General features: G+C 40.8%; 1 protein-coding gene across 2 annotated transcripts in view; it reads right to left on the bottom strand.

The window, feature by feature from the left end:
• Nucleotides 1–1333: 1333 nt before the first annotated feature.
• Nucleotides 1334–19599, bottom strand: part of THUMPD2 (THUMP domain 2 tRNA and snRNA guanosine methyltransferase) — a 45643-nt gene continuing 27377 nt past the window's right edge. For both annotated transcript variants that reach the window (XM_082851875.1, XM_082851876.1), the window contains 2 exons: nucleotides 8656–8764; nucleotides 1334–2259 (listed from right to left, as the gene is read on the bottom strand). In XM_082851875.1, coding sequence (XP_082708001.1) covers nucleotides 1935–2259; nucleotides 8656–8764 — 434 coding nt within the window. In that variant the 3' untranslated portion in view covers nucleotides 1334–1934. The remainder of the gene's footprint in view (nucleotides 2260–8655; nucleotides 8765–19599) is intronic.

Genomic DNA, 19599 nt, shown 5'->3' on the forward strand with positions numbered 1-19599 from the left:
ACTGATCATGCCACACATCGAACACATCAGCAGAACCTGCTGATTCTACTTGCGAAATATACCCAGGATCCAGCTGCCTCTTACCACCTCTACTGCTACTGCCCTGGGACAAGATTATTGCAAAAAACTCCCAACTGGCCTCTCTACTTCCCACCTTGCCTCCCTCCAATTGATTCACAACACAGTGGTCACAGTGATCCTGTAAAATGTATGTTAGATTGCGACTTGTTCAAAACTCTACAGTGGTTTTGAGTCAAAGCCTTCTAACAGTCTTCAAGGTCCTATGTGATCTAACCTGCCCCCCTTCCCCCCACCACTCACCTCCTCTTTAATCCCTCTTTCTCCCCTCCACTCACTCTACTCCAGCCACTGGTGCTTCTCTGCTGTTCCTTAAACACATCAGCCACCCTCTTGCCACAGGGCCTTTGCAATGGCTGTTCCATATGCCTGGACACTCTTCCATGCCCATTACATATTTCCTCAAATCTCACATTCTCTATTAAGAATGCAAGGGGGCTTCCCTGGTGGTGCAGTGGTTGAGAGTCCACCTGCTGATGCAGGGGACGTGGGTTCGTGACCCGGTCCGGGAAGATCCCACATGCCATGGAGCGGCTGGGCCCGTGAGCCATGGCCGCTGAGCCTGCGCGTCCGGAGCCTGTGCTCCGCAGCGGGAGAGGCCACAACAGTGAGAGGCCCGCGTATCACAAAAAAAAAAAAAAAAAAGAATGCAAAACACTTGTCCCCATCCTCCTGTGCGCCCCTAATCACTGCTCCCTCTGCAAGGCCCCTCATCTTTTAACCTATCAAATAAATTACCTGTTGTGCCTATCATTTCTTATCTGTCTCCCCCACTAGATTTAAGTCCTATGAGGGCAGGGATCTGTTTGGTTCACTGATATGCTCCAAGGGCCTAGAACAGTGCCTTGGCAGATAGGAGGTTTGCAATAAATATTTACCGTATAAACATGTGACAGGCTACAGTCCCACTGGGCCCACTGTGAGGTGCTCCCAGGCAAAAATTCCACGTATCGCCTGTGCCACACTCGCCCCACGCTGACCAGTGGACCTTGACACTGGGCCTAGGTTACATGCCACACCCTAGCTGGAAAACAAGTTTCTGCTTCTGTTTTGGAGAGGTGGGATTCACAAGGTGAGAGTTTTCCCCAGCGTGGACAGGTTGTTCAGATGGTACTAAGGCAGCCACAAAGCTAAGTCACTACATTGGGCTACTGAAAAGAACGAAATCATATCTTTCATCAGTTTCCTGTTTCTTTAAGTAGTGAACACAAGGAATGCATTCAAATTAAATGACAGTGAGGTGACTATTAATACTGTCACAAAAAATACGAAGTTTATCTTCCGTCATGTGGGAGGATGTTGGCTTAATTCGTATTATTATTCCCACTGATGTTTCACATAATGTGGGACATATAAAATGTACTGCAGATAAAAGTTATTTTCGTTCCCACAGAGAAGAAAATGACAGGTGCAAAAAATCAAGTTTAATATCAAAAGAAAGTTGATATCAAAACATACAAGTTTCTACATTTCAAACAATGTGACAGTGAAAATATTACTAAACTTGTGATGAGTGAGATATACTTTATGCTGAGCCTCTGAAACTTTCGCTTTGAGGTTGAATCTTCTGCTCATAAATAGTGCAAGCAGAGCAGACCTTTTCATATTCCGACAGAAGGCGAAGTTTAAGAGTCCTTTAGTTCAAATATCCATTAGTTGTTCTTTGTCAGAAACACTCTTTAGAGTGTAAAACAGAAGCTCTTATGAAGAACAGGTGTCCAGCAGCCACCGCCCTGTCTTAGGGGAGTCTGTTTACTTGGAAGCCTCTGGCACTGTCAAGATTCCAGGGACAACCATCTTCTACTCTGTACAGCCGACGTACAAGGACTTGAACGTGGCTCACAGTAGCAAGCCCGCTATTGCCCAGGGGAGTGCGACTTCTTATATTTGTATATGAGCGCATCTGTTTTTCCAAGGCTAACTCTGTAGCATTCCACTGGCACCAAAGAGCCGAATGGTGGCATTCTGTCCAAGCACTCCTGGTTACTGGCTGCAAATGAAGATGACGCTGGCTCTGATATGGCAGCTTTTTCTTCAGGATTCAAGCTCTCTGTGCTTTCAGGTTTATCCGTGCGGCTGCCCTTGGAATTCAAAGGGACGCTGCTCTCTTCACAACTTTTAAGGCGCCTGTGGTGATCTTCGCTAAGCAACAACACGATGGTCCCCCCAACGCGAAGCACTCTGTGACAAAAAAAAAATGGTAATTGGTGGGAGTATTTCCCCCTTTGTAGACAACACACAATCCCACTTTGTTTAAAATACTTGGTGTTTTTAATCTGAAATTTAATTTTATCTATTTAAATGTGCGGATTTTGATAATTAGGTGGTATCTTCCATAATGCATATTCATTATAGTAATTATGAAATCACCAGTACAAATCTGCTTTAATTATCTATTTTTACTCTATTTAAAAAGCAAGCCTCCAAGTAATGTGTAGTCACAGTTTAATAAATGATTGCACAAAGGAAAAGGCAAATGAAAGAATCCCGAGGAATTGGCGCATGTGAAAGGCAGCAGGCTGATGGCAGAAGAAAGTCACCAGGAAGGAGTGAGGACATGAACAAAGAAAGGGCAAAAGGGAAGATCAGAAAAAGAGGGGAAGACCTTGAAATGTCAGCTTGTGGAGGAGAATTCATTTTCTCAATCATCTGACCAAAGTCCGTAGGACACTTCTGTGGGAAAAGTGATGAAGGACATACTGTCCCCTGAGTTGCTAAAGAGAGGACTGACCAGTGGGAAAGAGGCAAGGGAAGAGTGAAAGAGTGAGGTGCTGTGGGAGCACCTTAGGTGGGGCCCACACCCAGCACTGAGAGTGGGGAAGATCCCCAGGGGATGAGAATACCTGCAGCAGGTGTGAAGGACACGCAGGCGTGGGCCGGGCCGAGGGACAGGGCGGGACTAGAGCAAGGGGGGCGCTGGAGGCCGAGAAAGGAGCCAAGACAGGGAGCAGCGGAGAACAGGAGGCACTGGAAGTGCTTCAGCTCAAGGCCAGGTCAGAGGGGGCCGGGAGGAGGGGCAGGGCAAGAGCTCCGTTTGTGACGTGCCGAGCTTGGGGGCCGACGGGCAGCTGGACGTCCAGCCTGCAGGTGATGAGAAAGGCCAGCGCTCGAGGTGGAGATTTCACAGTTTCCAGCAGTAAACGGCAGATGAAGCCATAATGGGGCACGAGATCACCTGCGGTGGCAGAACAGAGAGAGGAGAGACAAGGGGCCAAGGAACAGACTTAACATTCAAGGAAGGAGGAAGAGCCCATGAAACAGCCTGGGAGAAAGTCTGGACCACGGTGATGTCATGGGAGCCAGAAGAGTAGAGTTTCAAGAAAGGAATGAGGAGTCCCAACAGCGTCAAATGCTACGGGACTAACAAGCGACGAGGGGATGAGAAGTTATTAGTGACTTAGTCGAGGGCAGGAGCCAATGCTGGTCTGTCGGAGTCAATGGGGGGCGGGAAGGTGAGGAAGCAGGGATGGCGAGCGTAGACTTCTCTTTGGAGAAGCTTGGCTGCAGAGGTAAGGAAACCGGGCGGCAGCTAGAGGACCAAGGCTTAACGGGAACCCCCCGCCACGCCCAGCAAAGACGTCAGGAGCTTAAGCAGCTTTCCCTTATCTAAACAGGCAGCCCGTCTAGACTAGTCCGCCTCCAAACGACATCACACTTCAGCCTACGCTCGTGCTTCTCCTGAACTAGCGCAACCCGACAGGCCTGGTTCCCATTCCTGTCGCCATCTCCCCACCTCCCCTTCCCAGTTTCCACACAGGACACAACTGCAAATCCCTGAGACCTCTCTCTCTTCCATTATACGTCAAAGAAACTCCCAACTCCCACTTGCTTGCTTCCCTTTGCCCACTATGCTTTCCACACACCAACCTCCCTTCTCACATCAGGACGTCCAGCCCTGTTGTTTGTGTGGCACTGACACCCACTCCCTTGTCCCAGAGGTCAAACACCATCTCCTTGGAGAGGCCTTTCCTGAGCATCTATCTAAGGTAGCCACTGCTTCTCTCTCAGTCACTCTCTGGCAAAAATGTCCCTTTTAGTTTCCTTCATGGTATCAATCATGATCTGAAATTATCCTGTTGATTTATTCATGATCTGTCTTCCCACGCTGGAGTGCCAGCCCCACGTGGGCAGAGGCTCTGTCCTGTTCACAGCCAAAGCCCCAGTGCCTAGTACAGCGGGTGGATATGCAAGGCCATAAAAGTGTCCTGGGAAGGGATGGCTGGATCTGGAAAGAATGAGGAGATGAACAGGTTGAAGATAAGAATGAGAAGTGGGCAGAGAACGATCCTTGAGGAGGTAGGAACCAAGGGGATAAACCCAGGCTACTGGGAGAGGAGGGGGTGAGATGAGGACAGATGTGGCTGTGCCAGGGGACAGAAACAAAAACCATACAAGTATCTCTAAACACACAGGAGAAAACATCATTAAGATAATAAATGAGATATAATTTTTTACCTACCACATTAACAAAAATAAAAAGACTACCATACTTAGGATGGCAAGATTTAGGAGAAAATAAGTACTCCCAAAGACAAAAATTGGTATAACTTTTTTGACAGTAGTTTAACAATAATGTATCAAAAATATGGAATGTACGTAACCTTTGACCCAGCAATCTCACTTCTAGGAAATTATTCTAAGATATAAGAGCAGAAGCAGAAGCAGTAATATAATAACAGTGACAATAATGGCAGTGACAGCTAATATTTATTGAGTACTTATTATGTGCCAGCCACTGTGTTAAATGCTTTGTATTATATACCATTTAATCCTCAGAATTCAAGTATATTCTGTTAGCACAGCCATTTTGCAGATGAAGAAACTAAGGCACCGTGGTTTTAAGTAACTTGGTTATCACAGTAAGTTTGAAAAACTGGTGCAAAGATGTTCAGAGCGTTGTTCTTTATTAAAATGAAAAAGTGGGGGTCACCTAAATGCTCATCCCTATTATGTATACGGGCTACGTAATGGTGTATCAGGTACATTATAACAACTGATCAGAAAGGAGATTCATGACATATATATATATATATATATATATTTGTGTGTGTGTGTGTGTGTGTGTGTGTGTGTGTGTTACGCGGGCCTCTCACTGTTGTGGCCTCTCCCGTTGCGGAGCACAGGCTCCGGACGCGCAGGCTCAGCGGCCATGGCTCACGGGCCCAGCCGCTCTGTGGCATGTGGGATCTTCCCGGACCGGGGCACGAACCCGTGTCCCCTGCATCGGCAGGCGGACTCTCAACCACTGCGCCACCAGGGAAGCTCTCATGACATATTTTTTGAGTGGAAAATAAAAAGGTTATACAGTGCAGTAAATTAAGGATGATCCTATTTATGTATGGCTAGAATTGAAAACATGTTATCTATTTGTGTGTATGTCCATGGAATAATGTCTAGCAGGACATTCACCAATTAATTTACTATAAATTTTTTCACATAATGGAGAAAATAAGTAAAAATCACCTGAAATCCTGCCACTCAGAGATGAACATTTTTGATAAATGTTCTTCTAGGCAACTTTCCATGATCATATACACATAATTTCTTACTAAGAAAGCTATTCAGAAATTATAAAGCAACATTTCCCAAATTGTACTCCTCTGAACACTAGTGTAGTATGAGAGATTATTTCTTGCTAAAAAAAAAAAACCCAAGAATTATGTGGTCAATAAGTTGGGGGAAAATCTGTATCAAACAACACAAAAGAGATTTCTCTTTTGCATGTGAACCTGCAAGACTAGGGGTAGGTGATACAAATACCCAAATTATTTGAACTTGGAAGGCATTAGGCCTTAACCTTCTACCACTAATCTCTGTTCCAAGCAGTCTGGTATATTCATTTTTTTTTTAATGAGGTTTTTTGTTTTTTTTTTTAACATTAGTTAATTAATTTATTGGCTGTGTTGGGTCTTTGTTGCTGCGCGCCGGCTTTCTCTAACTGCGGCGAGCGGGGGCTGCTCTTCATTGCGGTGCGAGGGCTTCTCATTGCGGTGGCTTCTCGTTGTGGAGCATGGGCTCTAGGCGCGTGGGCTTCAGTAGTTGTGGTGGGCTCTAGAGCACAGGCTCAGTAGTTGTGGCGCACAGGCTTAGCTGCTCCGTGGCATGTGGGATCTTCCCGGACCAGGGCTCAAACCTGTGTCCCCTGCATTGGCAGGGGGATTCTCAACCGCTGCACCGCCAGGGAAGTCCTACTCACTGTTTTTTGAACACGCTTTTTGCTTCACTATTTACTCAAGAAATACTTGTTGAATATCTGTATGTATAAAACATGGTGCGGTCTCCTTTTTTATTCTTTGCAAATTTCTAAATTTCATTGAAATCAGGTTTCTTCCATGAATCCACCTCAAGTCTTTTGGGGATGTAGTGACTTCTTCCTTGAAGCTTAGCAAGTTTAATTTCTAATTTTGCTCATCTGTTTTACATGGTTGTATTTGAGAGGAAAGCGCAAATATTATACTTCTCTGAAGCACTTTACGTACGTGAAATTGTTATTGCTGAAATAAATTGAAGGAGGAAATAATTGACCAGAGCAATTATCTGTCTGGGAATTTAAAATTCTGATTGCATGTTCTTTCCTGAAGAATCCAGTGCTGTTTGACATTCAGGGCCAACTATTTCCATTGCCTATTGTAAACAGGTTTACTGACCTCTTGTACTTTTTCTTATTTTTACTAACACAATTCCCCCTCCATTCCCTTCCATTTTCTATCTGGAGTCTTAAACTATTGGTAAACCACTGGGAAAAAAAGGTATGTGTACTTATATATATTTATATACATCCCCATCTACTTTCCCAAAGCATTGGAAGTGGTTTACACTAAAAAAGAGCTAACAGCCCTTCTAGGTGCCTAGCACTGTTCTAAGAGCTTTAAATCCACTGACTCCTCAGGACAATACTATGAAGTAGGTATTATTATTTAAAGATTAGGCACAGGGTGGTTAAGCAACGTGCCTGTGACAGAAGATCTATTGAGTAATAGGGCCAAGATTACAGCCCAGGTATTCTGGCTTCAAAGCCCGTGATCTTCACCACTACATTACACTGCACGGCCTGTATAAAACCTCAAACCAGAAAAGTCGAAGGCCAAACGGTAAAGGCTGAGGGCAGGTGGCAAGGAAGCTTGGTCACAGGAGCAGGGAAAGTTCCTTATGTACAAATACATAAACTTTGAACTGACTCTATGGAGGCACCTGAATTATGTGGGAAATCTTGAATGTCTTCCTGATTCTCAGGTAAAGATTTAAATTTCCTGAAACAATGTGAGGGCAGTCATATCTATCACTGCCTCATTTTCAGTTACCTAGAACAAAAACCAAAACTGGTGTAGAGAAAGTGAGGCTGGTCTAATTTTACTAAAGCTGAAAAGACTGTCTACTCCAAACACTGCCCTCCACTGACTTGCGGAAATGTTTAAAATACACAGCACTAGATCGTCAGGTAGGCTAAGCCACCATCTCTGGTGCAAAGTTCAGGTTAACTGTAAATTTCCATATTAAGTGTAACATGCTCCCAGAGTAGTATCTCACAACGAGCTGTCTTCATAGTATACCTGGTGAGTTACCTCGCCAGCAAAGGCTGTGCTTATTAACCCTGGTGGCACAACAGAATCACCTGGGGGGCCATTAAGAAATACCAACGCCCAGATTCTACCCTGGACCAGTTAAGTTAGCCTCGGTGGGGAGGAGTGGAGGATGGGCATCAGTATTTTTCAGAAGCTCCTGAAATGATGTTAAAATGAAGTCAGAGTTACAAAATCTCGAGGGGAATATGCTGTCAGGCACATATAAGGGGATATAGGAGCTCAGGAAATGTCTGAATTACAGGTGCTGAGAGCCCAGGTGATGTCATGAGTTAGGTAACTGCGCAACAGGGTTACATACAGGCTCTGGACCGTGTATGTTACCTTGCACCATCAAATGCTCAGTTGGGACAATTTAATATGAACTGACTCCTTATCCATGTCCTTTCTTTCCTCTGTGAAAGGTTCTCCCTTTTATCAACTGAAATGATCAGGAAGATACATATTCAGGCCTCACTGTTTGAACCTCTCCAAGAAATACTTTCCCTGAGGTTGACCTGAGAATCACTACATGAATAGCACCTTTGCATTTTCGTTTAACAATCAACAATGAAAGTGTCCATTCTATGTGACTGAATGTACTGTACGTAAATTCTGTTCTGCTCCTTAGTAGCTCTGTGATCTTGAGAAAGATCATCTTTCTGGGTCCCAGGTTCTCTCCAGTGAAGTGTGGGGGATTAACACAAAGGAGGTAGGGTTTTGGGGAGAATTAGAAGTAAATACGTAAATTAACTAGCTCAGAAACTGAAATATGTCATTGTTTTACATATTCAAATTTCAGGCAGTAATGAAAAATTAATATCTTTTCCTGAATAAACTTATAGTATGATGATATAGAATAACTATTTCAATTGTAAACTTCTGATTTGAAACCTCAGAAAATTAAGCTATAAAAATTGGGAAATTACTAAAATGCAATCAAATCTTAAGAGCTAAAATACATTCTGGTTAAATGCCCCATAGCTCAAAAATTGTGGAAATAAATTCAACAACTCACCTTTCCATTTCTTGTATAATGTGTTTGATGTCTTTTCCTAACTTAAACTTTTTCCCAAATGGAATATCGGAAATAATAGTATCGACACTTTCTGAAGGCAGTGGCAATTCTGAAACACAAAAATGAGAGAATCTGATGACAGTAAGTTCAAACATCTGCAACCTAAGTATGAGAAAACTGAAGTACACTGGATTATTTTTGCATATTAAATAAAATTTAGGGTTGCTAATGCTGTTTCTAAGGAATTACAAGATCCTGAAAGGCTTTCATAATCACCAAAGATAGATGGCATAGTTGTTGTATTCCGTTCTTTGAAAAGTGTTTTTTTATAATGGTATAATAAAATATGACATAAGCAGAATTTTAAATTAACCAGAAAATTCAACTCTTTAAACATATTACATGAATAGATAATTACTAGATCCAAGAAGAAATATATTAGGATGTCTAGAAAGACCTTTTACAAAATTACGTCCTATAACTTTCATTTTTCTTTTCATGATCATATATAAAATTTTGCATGATCTATTTGTTTTTAAGAGAGGTGGCCCATAGCTTTCATTGTGGTTTTAAAGGAGACTAAAAGGGTTAAGAACATCTACGTAAGTCCTAAGACTAGAGAAAAGGCCAAACAATCAATAATCAACAAAATGAATACCATCTCTAAAACAAAATACAGTGTTTGATTATCAAATCTAAATTTCCTTCTCAACTTTACATCTTATTCTCAGAAATCAGATTACCATAAGGTAATCTTACCTACACCCAATCTTAACTTCCACATTTTCTGAGTAAACTTTTCACTTTCCAATTATTTTACTTCCACCACCATCTAAACTAAGTTAGATAACCATTTTTATTTTGGAAAGCATCTAATTCTATAGAAACGCAATAGAATTTAAATAGTCTTTGCTATCTGAATACAATACAAATTTTTGTTGGCGGGAGATTTAAAAACAAAATAAAAAATCCTGTTATCTGGGAGAGTCTAATGAACACTTGCTAATCTTTCCTAGCTCTGACCTTACCTGAGATTAGTAGAAGAGCAGGCTGTTAGAAAACAAGTAACAGGATAATATTCTGTTCGGACTAGGCAGGAAATCTTTTCTCCATGTCACGTTTTGACTTCATGCCTTTGGTTTTAGGTTACTGATATGGGACACATCCATTTGAACACTGTTAACTATACTTTTTGTGAAACTACTGAAGACAATGTACAGACATGGTTATCAAACGTTTCTACATGAGGAACCAGGCAGTAACTTACTCCTGAGATTGAGCCCAAGTCTTTTGCCTACTTAAACGCGCACATACATGAGTTGCCCATCTTCAGATTTGGTAACATTTTTTCCCCTTCTGATTGGTATCTATTTTTATTTGCAACTTTTCTACTCTGTACCATATAATTTGCCGAACTGCTTTTAATCATTTTAGAAGCTGAAGGAATAAACTTCGAGATAGAAGAGAGTAACTTTTTACAAAGTTCTAGAACTGAGTGGTGTTATCTTCCAATAGAACATAAAATAATCTGAACTTTCGTTGATGTGGCTTTTGTTGTGTAGCCTCTGGCGTCAGACAGCTTGCATTTGGCTCTGCCACTTACTAGCTATGCGACTTTGGGAAATTATTGCTTCAGTTTTCTCATCTGTAAAATGGGATAAGACTACCCATCTCAGAAGTTAACAAGCGAGGAACTCACGGAAAGTATGTAAAACAGTGCCTGGCATGTAAAGAGCACTCAGTAACTGTCAGCTATTGTCATTATTTACAGTGTCCTCTCTGAGGTGTATAAGGAGATGACAGCCAGGTGGAGACCAGTGGGTCAGAATCCTTCAGGGAAGCTCTGCAGAACTTCGCAAGTCCTTGTCACAGCGCCTCAAAGGCCTAGGGGGGGCAACTACTTCCAGATGGGCCTCTTTCTAACTCACCTTCCCTTTAGCAGTGGTTCTCAAAGTGTGTCCCTAGAGAAGCAGCATCAGTATCACCTGGGAACTACAAATGCAAACTCTCGGGGCCCCCAGCCAAACCTATTTAGTGCATATCAGAATCGACTGAAGGGCTTTGGTGGAACAGACTGTTGGCCCCGCCTCCAGAGTTTCTGATGCAGAAACTCCGAAAATCACGAGCAGTTGACCCGTAAGATTAAACACGCAGTAAAATCTTTTAAATTATTAAATGTTTAAACTGCCTGTGAACAAAGAGTTTGTAATTAAGGAGATAAAATTCTGAAATAGAAACAGAACTCAAAACAAACAAGTAAAAAAATCATCTCTTTTTTACATCTCTGCAGGATGATTCAAGAACATGAAAAAAATTTTAGAAGACTGGTATGTCTTGAACAAAAACTGTCCTATTTACTCCCTCCTTCTGGGAGAAAAATGAGTAAGAACTGCTTAAAACCAGGATTATGGCCCTAAGATGTTTTATTCCAAAAGGTTTTAAGAGCCTTTAAGATATCTTTCTTTGTGTCTACTTAGACAAGAGACAAGGTAAATTGAGCACTTTTATAAAATTGGGCACACCCTTTTTCTATTTTCTTTAATTGTACTTCTGTTTGTTATTCTTTCCATCCTCCAGGTTTATAACAATGGCATTCTGTCCTGTAATTCTCAAGTGTTCAAAATTAGTTGTATATTTGATCCAATCCTCATGACCATTTTACCTTGGCTTTCTCTACTCCTCAGTTGGTTCATCTCTTAAATATCTGGATTTTATTAATTTTTTTCCCCCCTCAAAAGTGCTTATTAGTGAAATGTTGCCTGAACCTTTTTATATTTGAAAATATCTCTATACTAAAATGACATCTTGGTTGGGTGTGATATTTGTGGGTCCCACTTTGCCTCAGTAACCTTGTAAGTAGCCACTATTCCACTGGCTATTGCTGTACCACTTTGTTTCTTTCCATCACGGCCAGATTTTGAAGTTTATTGCATTAGATTATGCGCTTTCCTTATTTGGTTGCTGCTGGTGAAATTTTTCCCTTTTATTTATACTATTCTTTTTCTGATTTCATTAAATACAAGAGAATACAAATACTTCAATGAAGCTGAAGTTTCAATCTGTCTTCTTAATCCATAATGAGTCTTGAATATGGAAAATGTAGTTTGGCATCTGGATCTGGTCACCATTTAATTTATAGTCCAAAGAGAAATATTTATTTATTTATTTATTGAAGTATAGTTGATTGAATGATTCAGGTATACAGCACAGTGATTCAGTTTTTATATATGTATAAATATATATATAAAAGAATATATGTATGTATTCTTTTCCAGATTCTTTTCCATTATAGCAAACAGAAACATTTTTGAGAACAAAGAGGTTAGAAATAAAATTATATACTTTTTGAGATACTTATTGTCTAACAAATTGGTTTATTATTATGGTGAACCTAAAAAATAACATATCTGGCATAGTGAAGTTTTTTTTAAATAATTTTTTTATTGGAGTATAGTTGATTTACAATGTTGTGTTAGTGAAGTTTTTTTTTCCGGTACGTGGGCCTCTCACTGTTGTGGCCTCTCCTGTTGCGGAGCACAGGCTCCGGACGCGCAGGCTCAGTGGCCATGGCTCACGGGCCTAGCCGCTCCGCGGCATGTGGGATCTTCCCGGACCGGGGCACGAACCCGTTTCCCCTGCCTCGGCAGGTGGACTCTCAACCACTGCGCCACCAGGAAAGCCCTGAAGTTTTTTTTTTTTTAAATAAAAACTTAAAATATTATTTAACATTAAAAATAAGTGAAATACTTATTTATGGTCTGTACTCATAATGCTGAGCAGTTTCTTTTCTTAGATGCATCAGCTCTAATACCATGTCATCACTGGCATTTTTCAGAAGAAGGTAGTATTTTTGTTTGTTTGTTTTGTTTTTGTGGTACGCGGGCCTCTCACTGTTGTGGCCTCTTCTGCTGCGGAGCACAGGCTCCGGACGCGCAGGCTCAGCGGCCATGGCTCACGGGCCCAGCCGCTCCGCGGCACATGGGATCCTCCTGGACTGGGGCACGAACCCGCGTCCCCTGTATCGGCAGGTGGACTCCCAACCACTGCGCCACCAGGGAAGCCCAGTATTTTTTTTAAAATATGGACTTCTAAACTTTTTCGTACAGTTGCTTGCAACATTCTTCAAAGTTTCATTTTTACGGTTGATAGTACGGTAGAGCTCAGAGTAAATTCTGCTATATGGAGGAGACTCTCAATTCTATTTTTTTTCATAGGGAAAGTGTAAATATCTCAGCCCTCTGGTTCACAGTCTCTCCATTCAGAGTGCCTTTGACAAATATTTTCACAACACAAAATGCAAATAAGTTGTCTCTATCATTCTTTTAATTGTTATGCCAAATTTAGAGGCTATAAAATCTAAGCCTTCTCAATTTCATTCCGTTCCATTCTAGAATATACATTTATCCAATTAAAATTAAGGAAGCCATCAGAAGATTCTTCCTATAATATACCCAAGGTGTATTTACAAATTTCAGAATAAATACTGTGCATAATTGAGCTCTCACTTTTAATTTGTTCATTTCTTCCTTGGTGATTGTAGGGATAGATTTTAATGTCCAGTTTTGTTTTTAATAACTGTGATTCATCAAAACTTTCAAAAACTTAAGGTTTTTGGCACTCCATTTGTTGAATTCTTTGATTACAGATTTCCAATGAATTTTGAAAAAAATGCAACTGCAATCAGGCAACTTGTTTATTTTTGAAAGTTTATAGCACAATTATAAGATACCCTGGCTGATTTACAAAGTAATTCTTCAAAGGCTTCAACATTTTTTAAAACATTTAAGTATAGTTGACTTACAATATTGTGCCAATCTCACTGTACAGAAAAGTAACTCAGTTATACACATATATACATTCTTTTTTATGTTCTTTTCCATTATGGTTTATCCCAGGAGATTGGATATAGTTCCTCGTGCTATACAGTAGGACCTTGTTGTTTATCCATTCTAAATGTAATAGTTTGCATCTACCAACCCCAAACTCCCAGTCCATCCCACTCCCTCCCCCCTCCCCCTTGGCAACCACAAGTCTGATCTGTGAGTCTGTTTTGTAGATAGGTTCATTTGTGCCACATTTTAGATTCCACGTATAAGTGATATCATATGGTATTTGTCTTTTTATAAAAAATAAATTTATTTTACTTTTGGCTGCATTGGGTCTTTTTTGCTGAACGTGGGCTTTCTCTAATTGCAGCAAGTGAGGGCTACTCTTCGTTGTGGTGCGTGGGCTTCTCATTGTGGTGGCTTCTCTTGTTGCGGAGCACAGGCTCTAGGTGCGCGGGCTTCAGCAGTTGTGGCCTGGGGGCTCTAGAGCGCAGGCTCAGTAGTTGTGGTGCACAGGCTTAGTTGCTCCATGGCATGTGGGATCTTCCTGGACCAGGGCTTGAACTCATGTCCCCTGCATTGGCAGGCGGATTCTTAACCACTGCACCACCAGGGAAGTCCCTGTCTTTCTCTTTCTGACTTACTTTACTTAGTATGGTAATCTCTAGTTGCATCCATGTTGATTCAAATGGCATTATTTCATTCTTTTTTTTACAGCTGAGTAATATTCCATTGTATATACATGTACCACGTCTTTAGCCATTCATCTGTCGTTGGACATTTAGGTTGTCTTCATGTTTTGGCGATTATGAATAGTGCTATGAACATAGGGGTGCATGTATCTCTTTGAATTATACTTTTGTCCAAGTATATGTCCAGGAGTGGGATTGCTGGATCACATGGTAATTCTATTTTTAGTTTTCTGAGGACCCTCCATACTGTTTTCCATGGTTGCTGCATCAACTTACATTCCCACCAACAGTGTAGGAGGGTTCCCTTTTCTCCACATATTCTCCAGCACTTGTTGTTTGCAGACTTTTTTTTTTTTTTTTTTTTTTTTTTTTGCGGTACGTGGGCCTCTCACTGTTGTGGCCTCTCCCGTTGCGGAGCACAGGCTCCAGACGCGCAGGCTCAGCGGCCATGGCTCACGGGCTCAGCTGCTCCGTGGCATGTGGGATCTTTCCGGACCGGGGCACAAACCCATGTCCCCTGCATCAGCACGCGGACTCTCAACCACTGCGCCACCAGAGAAGCCCTGCAGACTTTTTAATGATGGCCATTCTGACCAGTGTGGCGTGGTACCTCATTGTAGTTTTGATTTGCATTTCTGTAATAATTAGTGATGTTGGGCACCTTTTCATGTGCCTACTGGCCATCTGTATGTCTTCTCTGGAGAAATGTCTATTAAGGTCTTCTGCCCACTTTTTTGATTGGGTTGTTTTTTTGTTGTTGAGTTGTATGAGCTGTTTGTATATTTTGGAGATTTAGCCCTTGTCAGATGCATCATCTGCAAATATCTTCTCCCATTCCGTAGGTTGTCTTTTTGTCTTTTTTTTTTTTTTTTATGGTTTCCTTTGCTGTTCAAAAACTTGTAAGTTTGATTAGGTCCCATTTGTTATTGTTTTTATTTCTATTGCCTTGGGAGACTGACCTAAGAAAACATTGGTACAATTTATGTCAGGGAATGCTTTGCCTATGCTCTCTTCTAGGAATTTTATAGTGTCGTGTCTTATGTTTAAGTCTTTAAGCCATTTTGAGTTTATTTTTGTGCATGCTCTGAGGATGTGTTTTAACTTTATTGATTTACATGCAGCTGTCGAACTTTCCCAACACCACTTGCTGAAGAGACTGTCTTTTTCCCATTTTATATTCTTGAAAGGCTTAAACATTTTTAAACCTACCTAATGATGGGCAAGCAAATAAAGCGTGTACGGTCATGCTGAATTACTTTTTTTGCATTCAACCATCTTTATCACAGATAGCCTGCAGTTCAGTTACTCTGCGTATATTAAAATTTTTTTTTTAAAGTCTGTTATTTTGATAAGTTTCTATTTCAATTCAGAACATCACAGCTTGTTTGGAGGTAATTATGAATTATGTAGGTACCATGTCGAATTCCAAGTACATTTCTGCTTCACAGGTTACTTTATTTAATAAGAACATTAATTTTCACCATGATGCTGTGGTCCACCAAATAATGCATAAACAGACACACATGCAGTGCTGAGCTGAATTTACAGCAGCATTCAAAATAATGAAAGATGTTTCATCTCTGACAGAAAAAACTTCCTAAATTTCCAAGAATTGGGGGAAAAAAAGCTAAACCACTACTGGAATTGACTTAGCTGATCTTTTTGGAGCATCTGATGACACGGATACAAAAATGGCAACATTTACCTTTCTGCAGAGGTCTTCTGCTGATAGAGCCAACATATTAATAGCTATAGCTTCACTTTATTTATGTACATAAGGAAATTTGGAATTGAAAATGAGCAAAATTAATTTAGAAGAGTGGTCACTTGATCTAAATGAAAAGTCATGCTTCACAGAGTGATATTTAAATGCAGTTCTTTCAGCTGCATGTGATAAATACTTAGTTTTGGCTCAGTCTCCTTAAAATAATGACTAAGTTTTGAAGTAAATGCTAGATGCTTCTATGAACAGATTTGTTTCATTGGATTAGTGCTATCATCATGGCCCTCACAGTGGATGATAAATGGTAATAAACATTTTACTCAAGTTATCTGTTCATCAACAGCTTTCTTGAGAAATATAAACTTTTTCATTAAATATGCACTTTTAAAACCTAACTGCTGCTGAAAGAGTTTGTTACAGAATAGTAGCATTACCAAATAATAAAAAGGGATTTATACTTATGATAAACCATAAAGCCATTGTAGCAAAAACACTCAAACTCTATGGTGAGCTTCTTACCCCCTATTTCCCACACATATTTCACACACACCTAACCCATCACTTCCTACACTTCCCCCTGACTCCCCAAATGCCAGGGCATCCTGGCAGCTTCATGAATCTTGCAGGATATGGTGTGAGTCACAACACACCTGACTAGAACACCGAGGGCCGGGTGAGCAGGGGCAGGACTGGTATTAGAGGAAAACTCACACTAATAAGAAACAAAATGCAACCACCACATTATGGGGAGCTTACGGGTGTAGAAAAAAGCATATGCCTGATATCTACAAGTGTAGAGACGAAGGCAGACATGTGACTGAGAACAAAGCACGGTTATTACCAATAATCTTATTATACACTCGTCCACTGAATGTGACAGGCTACAGAATGTCTAGTTAGAAGGAGTGAAAACATTCCCCTTTTTTCACCTGCCTATACTTTTGTCATTTTAGTTAATCATTCGTGTGTTTCTTTTGCTCAAATCTGTATATATATTATACGAGAATCTAAGTATTTCTGTAGATTTAAAAAAAGCCTAATCAGTGACTAATTATTTCCTAAGACAGCCTGCAACATAATATTCATTTGGTTCCAAATTTTCATGATGATTAAAACTTACGAATAAACACGTGCAAAAATTCTGCATTTAAAGGATTATCTCATCTTATATTAGTAGAGGGTTATAAGATAAAGTGAATGTTACTAAAAAGGTAGAAAAAAATAAGGCCATTAATGCACACAAAGAATAAAGACAGTGATTCTGCAAAAGCACAAATCACGGTAGGAGTTTCATTGAATACTAATGTTCCTAGATGTATCCATGCTTACAGAAGTCTTTAATTCATGCTGTGTGTCAGACACTGGACTCCATGTAGTTACGTAATAAATTCTCACTACGGCCCTATGAAGTAGGTACTAGCTTCATATCATAGATGAGAAAATACAGAGAGGTCCAGTGTTTTGCTGAAGGCTCCACAGTGAAGAAATAACAGTGGATCCAGGGTTTATACTCAGTTTGATTCTGAAGTTCATATGTACTCTCATTATAGTAAGAGGTGTGAGATCCTTGGGTAGAAATACAATTCTAAATTGTAGTTATGATTAGAGCTTTAAAAGGTAAAACCAAATTAATGAAGAAAATCTACAAAGAATAAATGCTGGAGAGGGTGTGGAGACGAGGGAACCCTCTTGCACTGTTGGTGGGAATGTAAATTGATACAGCCTCTATGGAGAACAGTATGGAGGTTCCTTAAAAAACTAAAAATAGAATTACCATATGACCCAGCAATCCCACTACTGGGCATATACCCTGAGAAAACCATAATTCACAAAGAGTCATGTACCACATTGTTCACTGCAGCACTATTTACAATAGCCAGGACACGGAAGCAACCTAAGTGTCCATTGACAGATGAATGGATAAAGAAGATGTGGCACATATATACAATGGAATATTACTTAGCCATAAAAAGAAACGAAATTGAGTTATTTGTAATGAGGTGTATGGACCTAGAGTCTGTCATACAGAGTGAAGTAAGTCAGAAACAGAAAAACAAATACCATATGCTAACACATATATATGGACTCTAAAAGAAACAAAAATGGTTCTGATGAACCTAGGGGCAGGACAGGAATAAAGATGCAGACGTAGAGAACGGACCTGAGGACACGGGGAGGGGGAAGGGTAAGCTGGGACGAAGTGAGGGAGTGGCATGGACATATATACACTACCAAATGTAAAATAGATAGCTTGTGGGAAGCAGCCATGTAGCACAGGGAGATCAACTAGGTGCTTTGTCACCACCTAGAGGGGTGGGATAGGGAGGGCGGGAGGGAGATGCAAGAGGGAGGGGATATAGGGATATATGTATACATATAGCTGATTCACTTTGTTATACAGCAGAAACTAACACACCATTGTAAAGCAATTATACTCGAATAAAGTTGTTAAAAAAAAAGAAAATAAACACTTGTATCTAGCTAGAATGTCCACCTCTAAAGTAGAGGCATGCAACGAAGGGGTACTTATTAAATAGTTAATATTGGCCCCTATGTACACAAGATATATAATCCCCCCTAGACTGACTTTTAATATTAAAAGGCTGTGATGTTAAAATAATTTAAAACAGATGTTTTATTCTTTCCTCCAGAAAGTTATCTTGAAAACCAGTAATTCACAAAAGAAAAATCTACAAATGACATAAAGTGAAAAAGGGTTTATCGCACTAGTAATTAAAGGTAAATTTTACAAATTTTTACCAGATTTGTAAAGAGTTTAAAAAATCCTAATAGAACGATAATATCCAGCCTCAACAAAGGCTGAGGGAATGTGCACTACAGTGGCCACACCTGGTCTGGTGTGACCTGTTACAACTTCCATCCTCATGCGCTCTGCCTTCCCGTCACCAGGAGTGCCCGTCCTGCCACTTGTGCACTGCGTCCCATCCTTTCTTGGGGGCTGTGAGTGTTATCAGATGAGCAATTCTCTCTCTCCTACACTGTTGAGTTTCTCCTGTTTATCTGTTCATTCTCTTTAGCATAAGAACATGTTGTACTTTTTTAAAAAAAGTGAATTCTACCTGCAAAAAATCCCTGCTTGATCCCTAATCTCACCACTTTCTATTACTGCCTCATCTCTCTGCTCCCCTTACCAGTCAAACTGCCCAAAAGAACGACCAGGGCCAGCCGTCTGCAGGCTACCTTCCCCGTTCTCTCCGGGACCCACTCAGGCGGGCAGGTCTATGTTCCCGCTGCTCCACGGAAACAGCCGGTCCGTATTTTGCTTCACCGCCCAGCAGCATCTGACACAGCTGATGGTTCTTCCTCAGATTCTCTCTTACCTTCTCATCACTGGTTGTTCCTTTACTAGATTCTCACCCTCCAGAACTCTAAGCATCTCATCCTCAGAGAAAGCCTCTCTTTTCTCTATTTGTACTTATTTCCTAGGTGATCTCATGGATTTAAATGTTATTATACTAGTGATGGCTATCTTCTCCCCTAAGAAACTCCAGGTCTGTATACTGACCTACTGCACTGACATCTTCTCCATGTGGTATCTAATCATCACGTGGAACTGAACAGGCCCCAAACTCCAACTTGTTCCGCCTGCAGTTTTCCCCAACTCCAGCCTCTAGCTGCTCAAGTCAGAAAGCTCAGTCATCCTTGTTCTTTTGCTCATAGTTAATCCACCAGCAAATCCTGT

The sequence above is a fragment of the Leucopleurus acutus genome (assembly GCF_964270905.1).
Source record: "Leucopleurus acutus genome assembly, chromosome: 12".
In the NCBI taxonomy this organism is placed as follows: domain Eukaryota; kingdom Metazoa; phylum Chordata; class Mammalia; order Artiodactyla; family Delphinidae; genus Leucopleurus; species Leucopleurus acutus.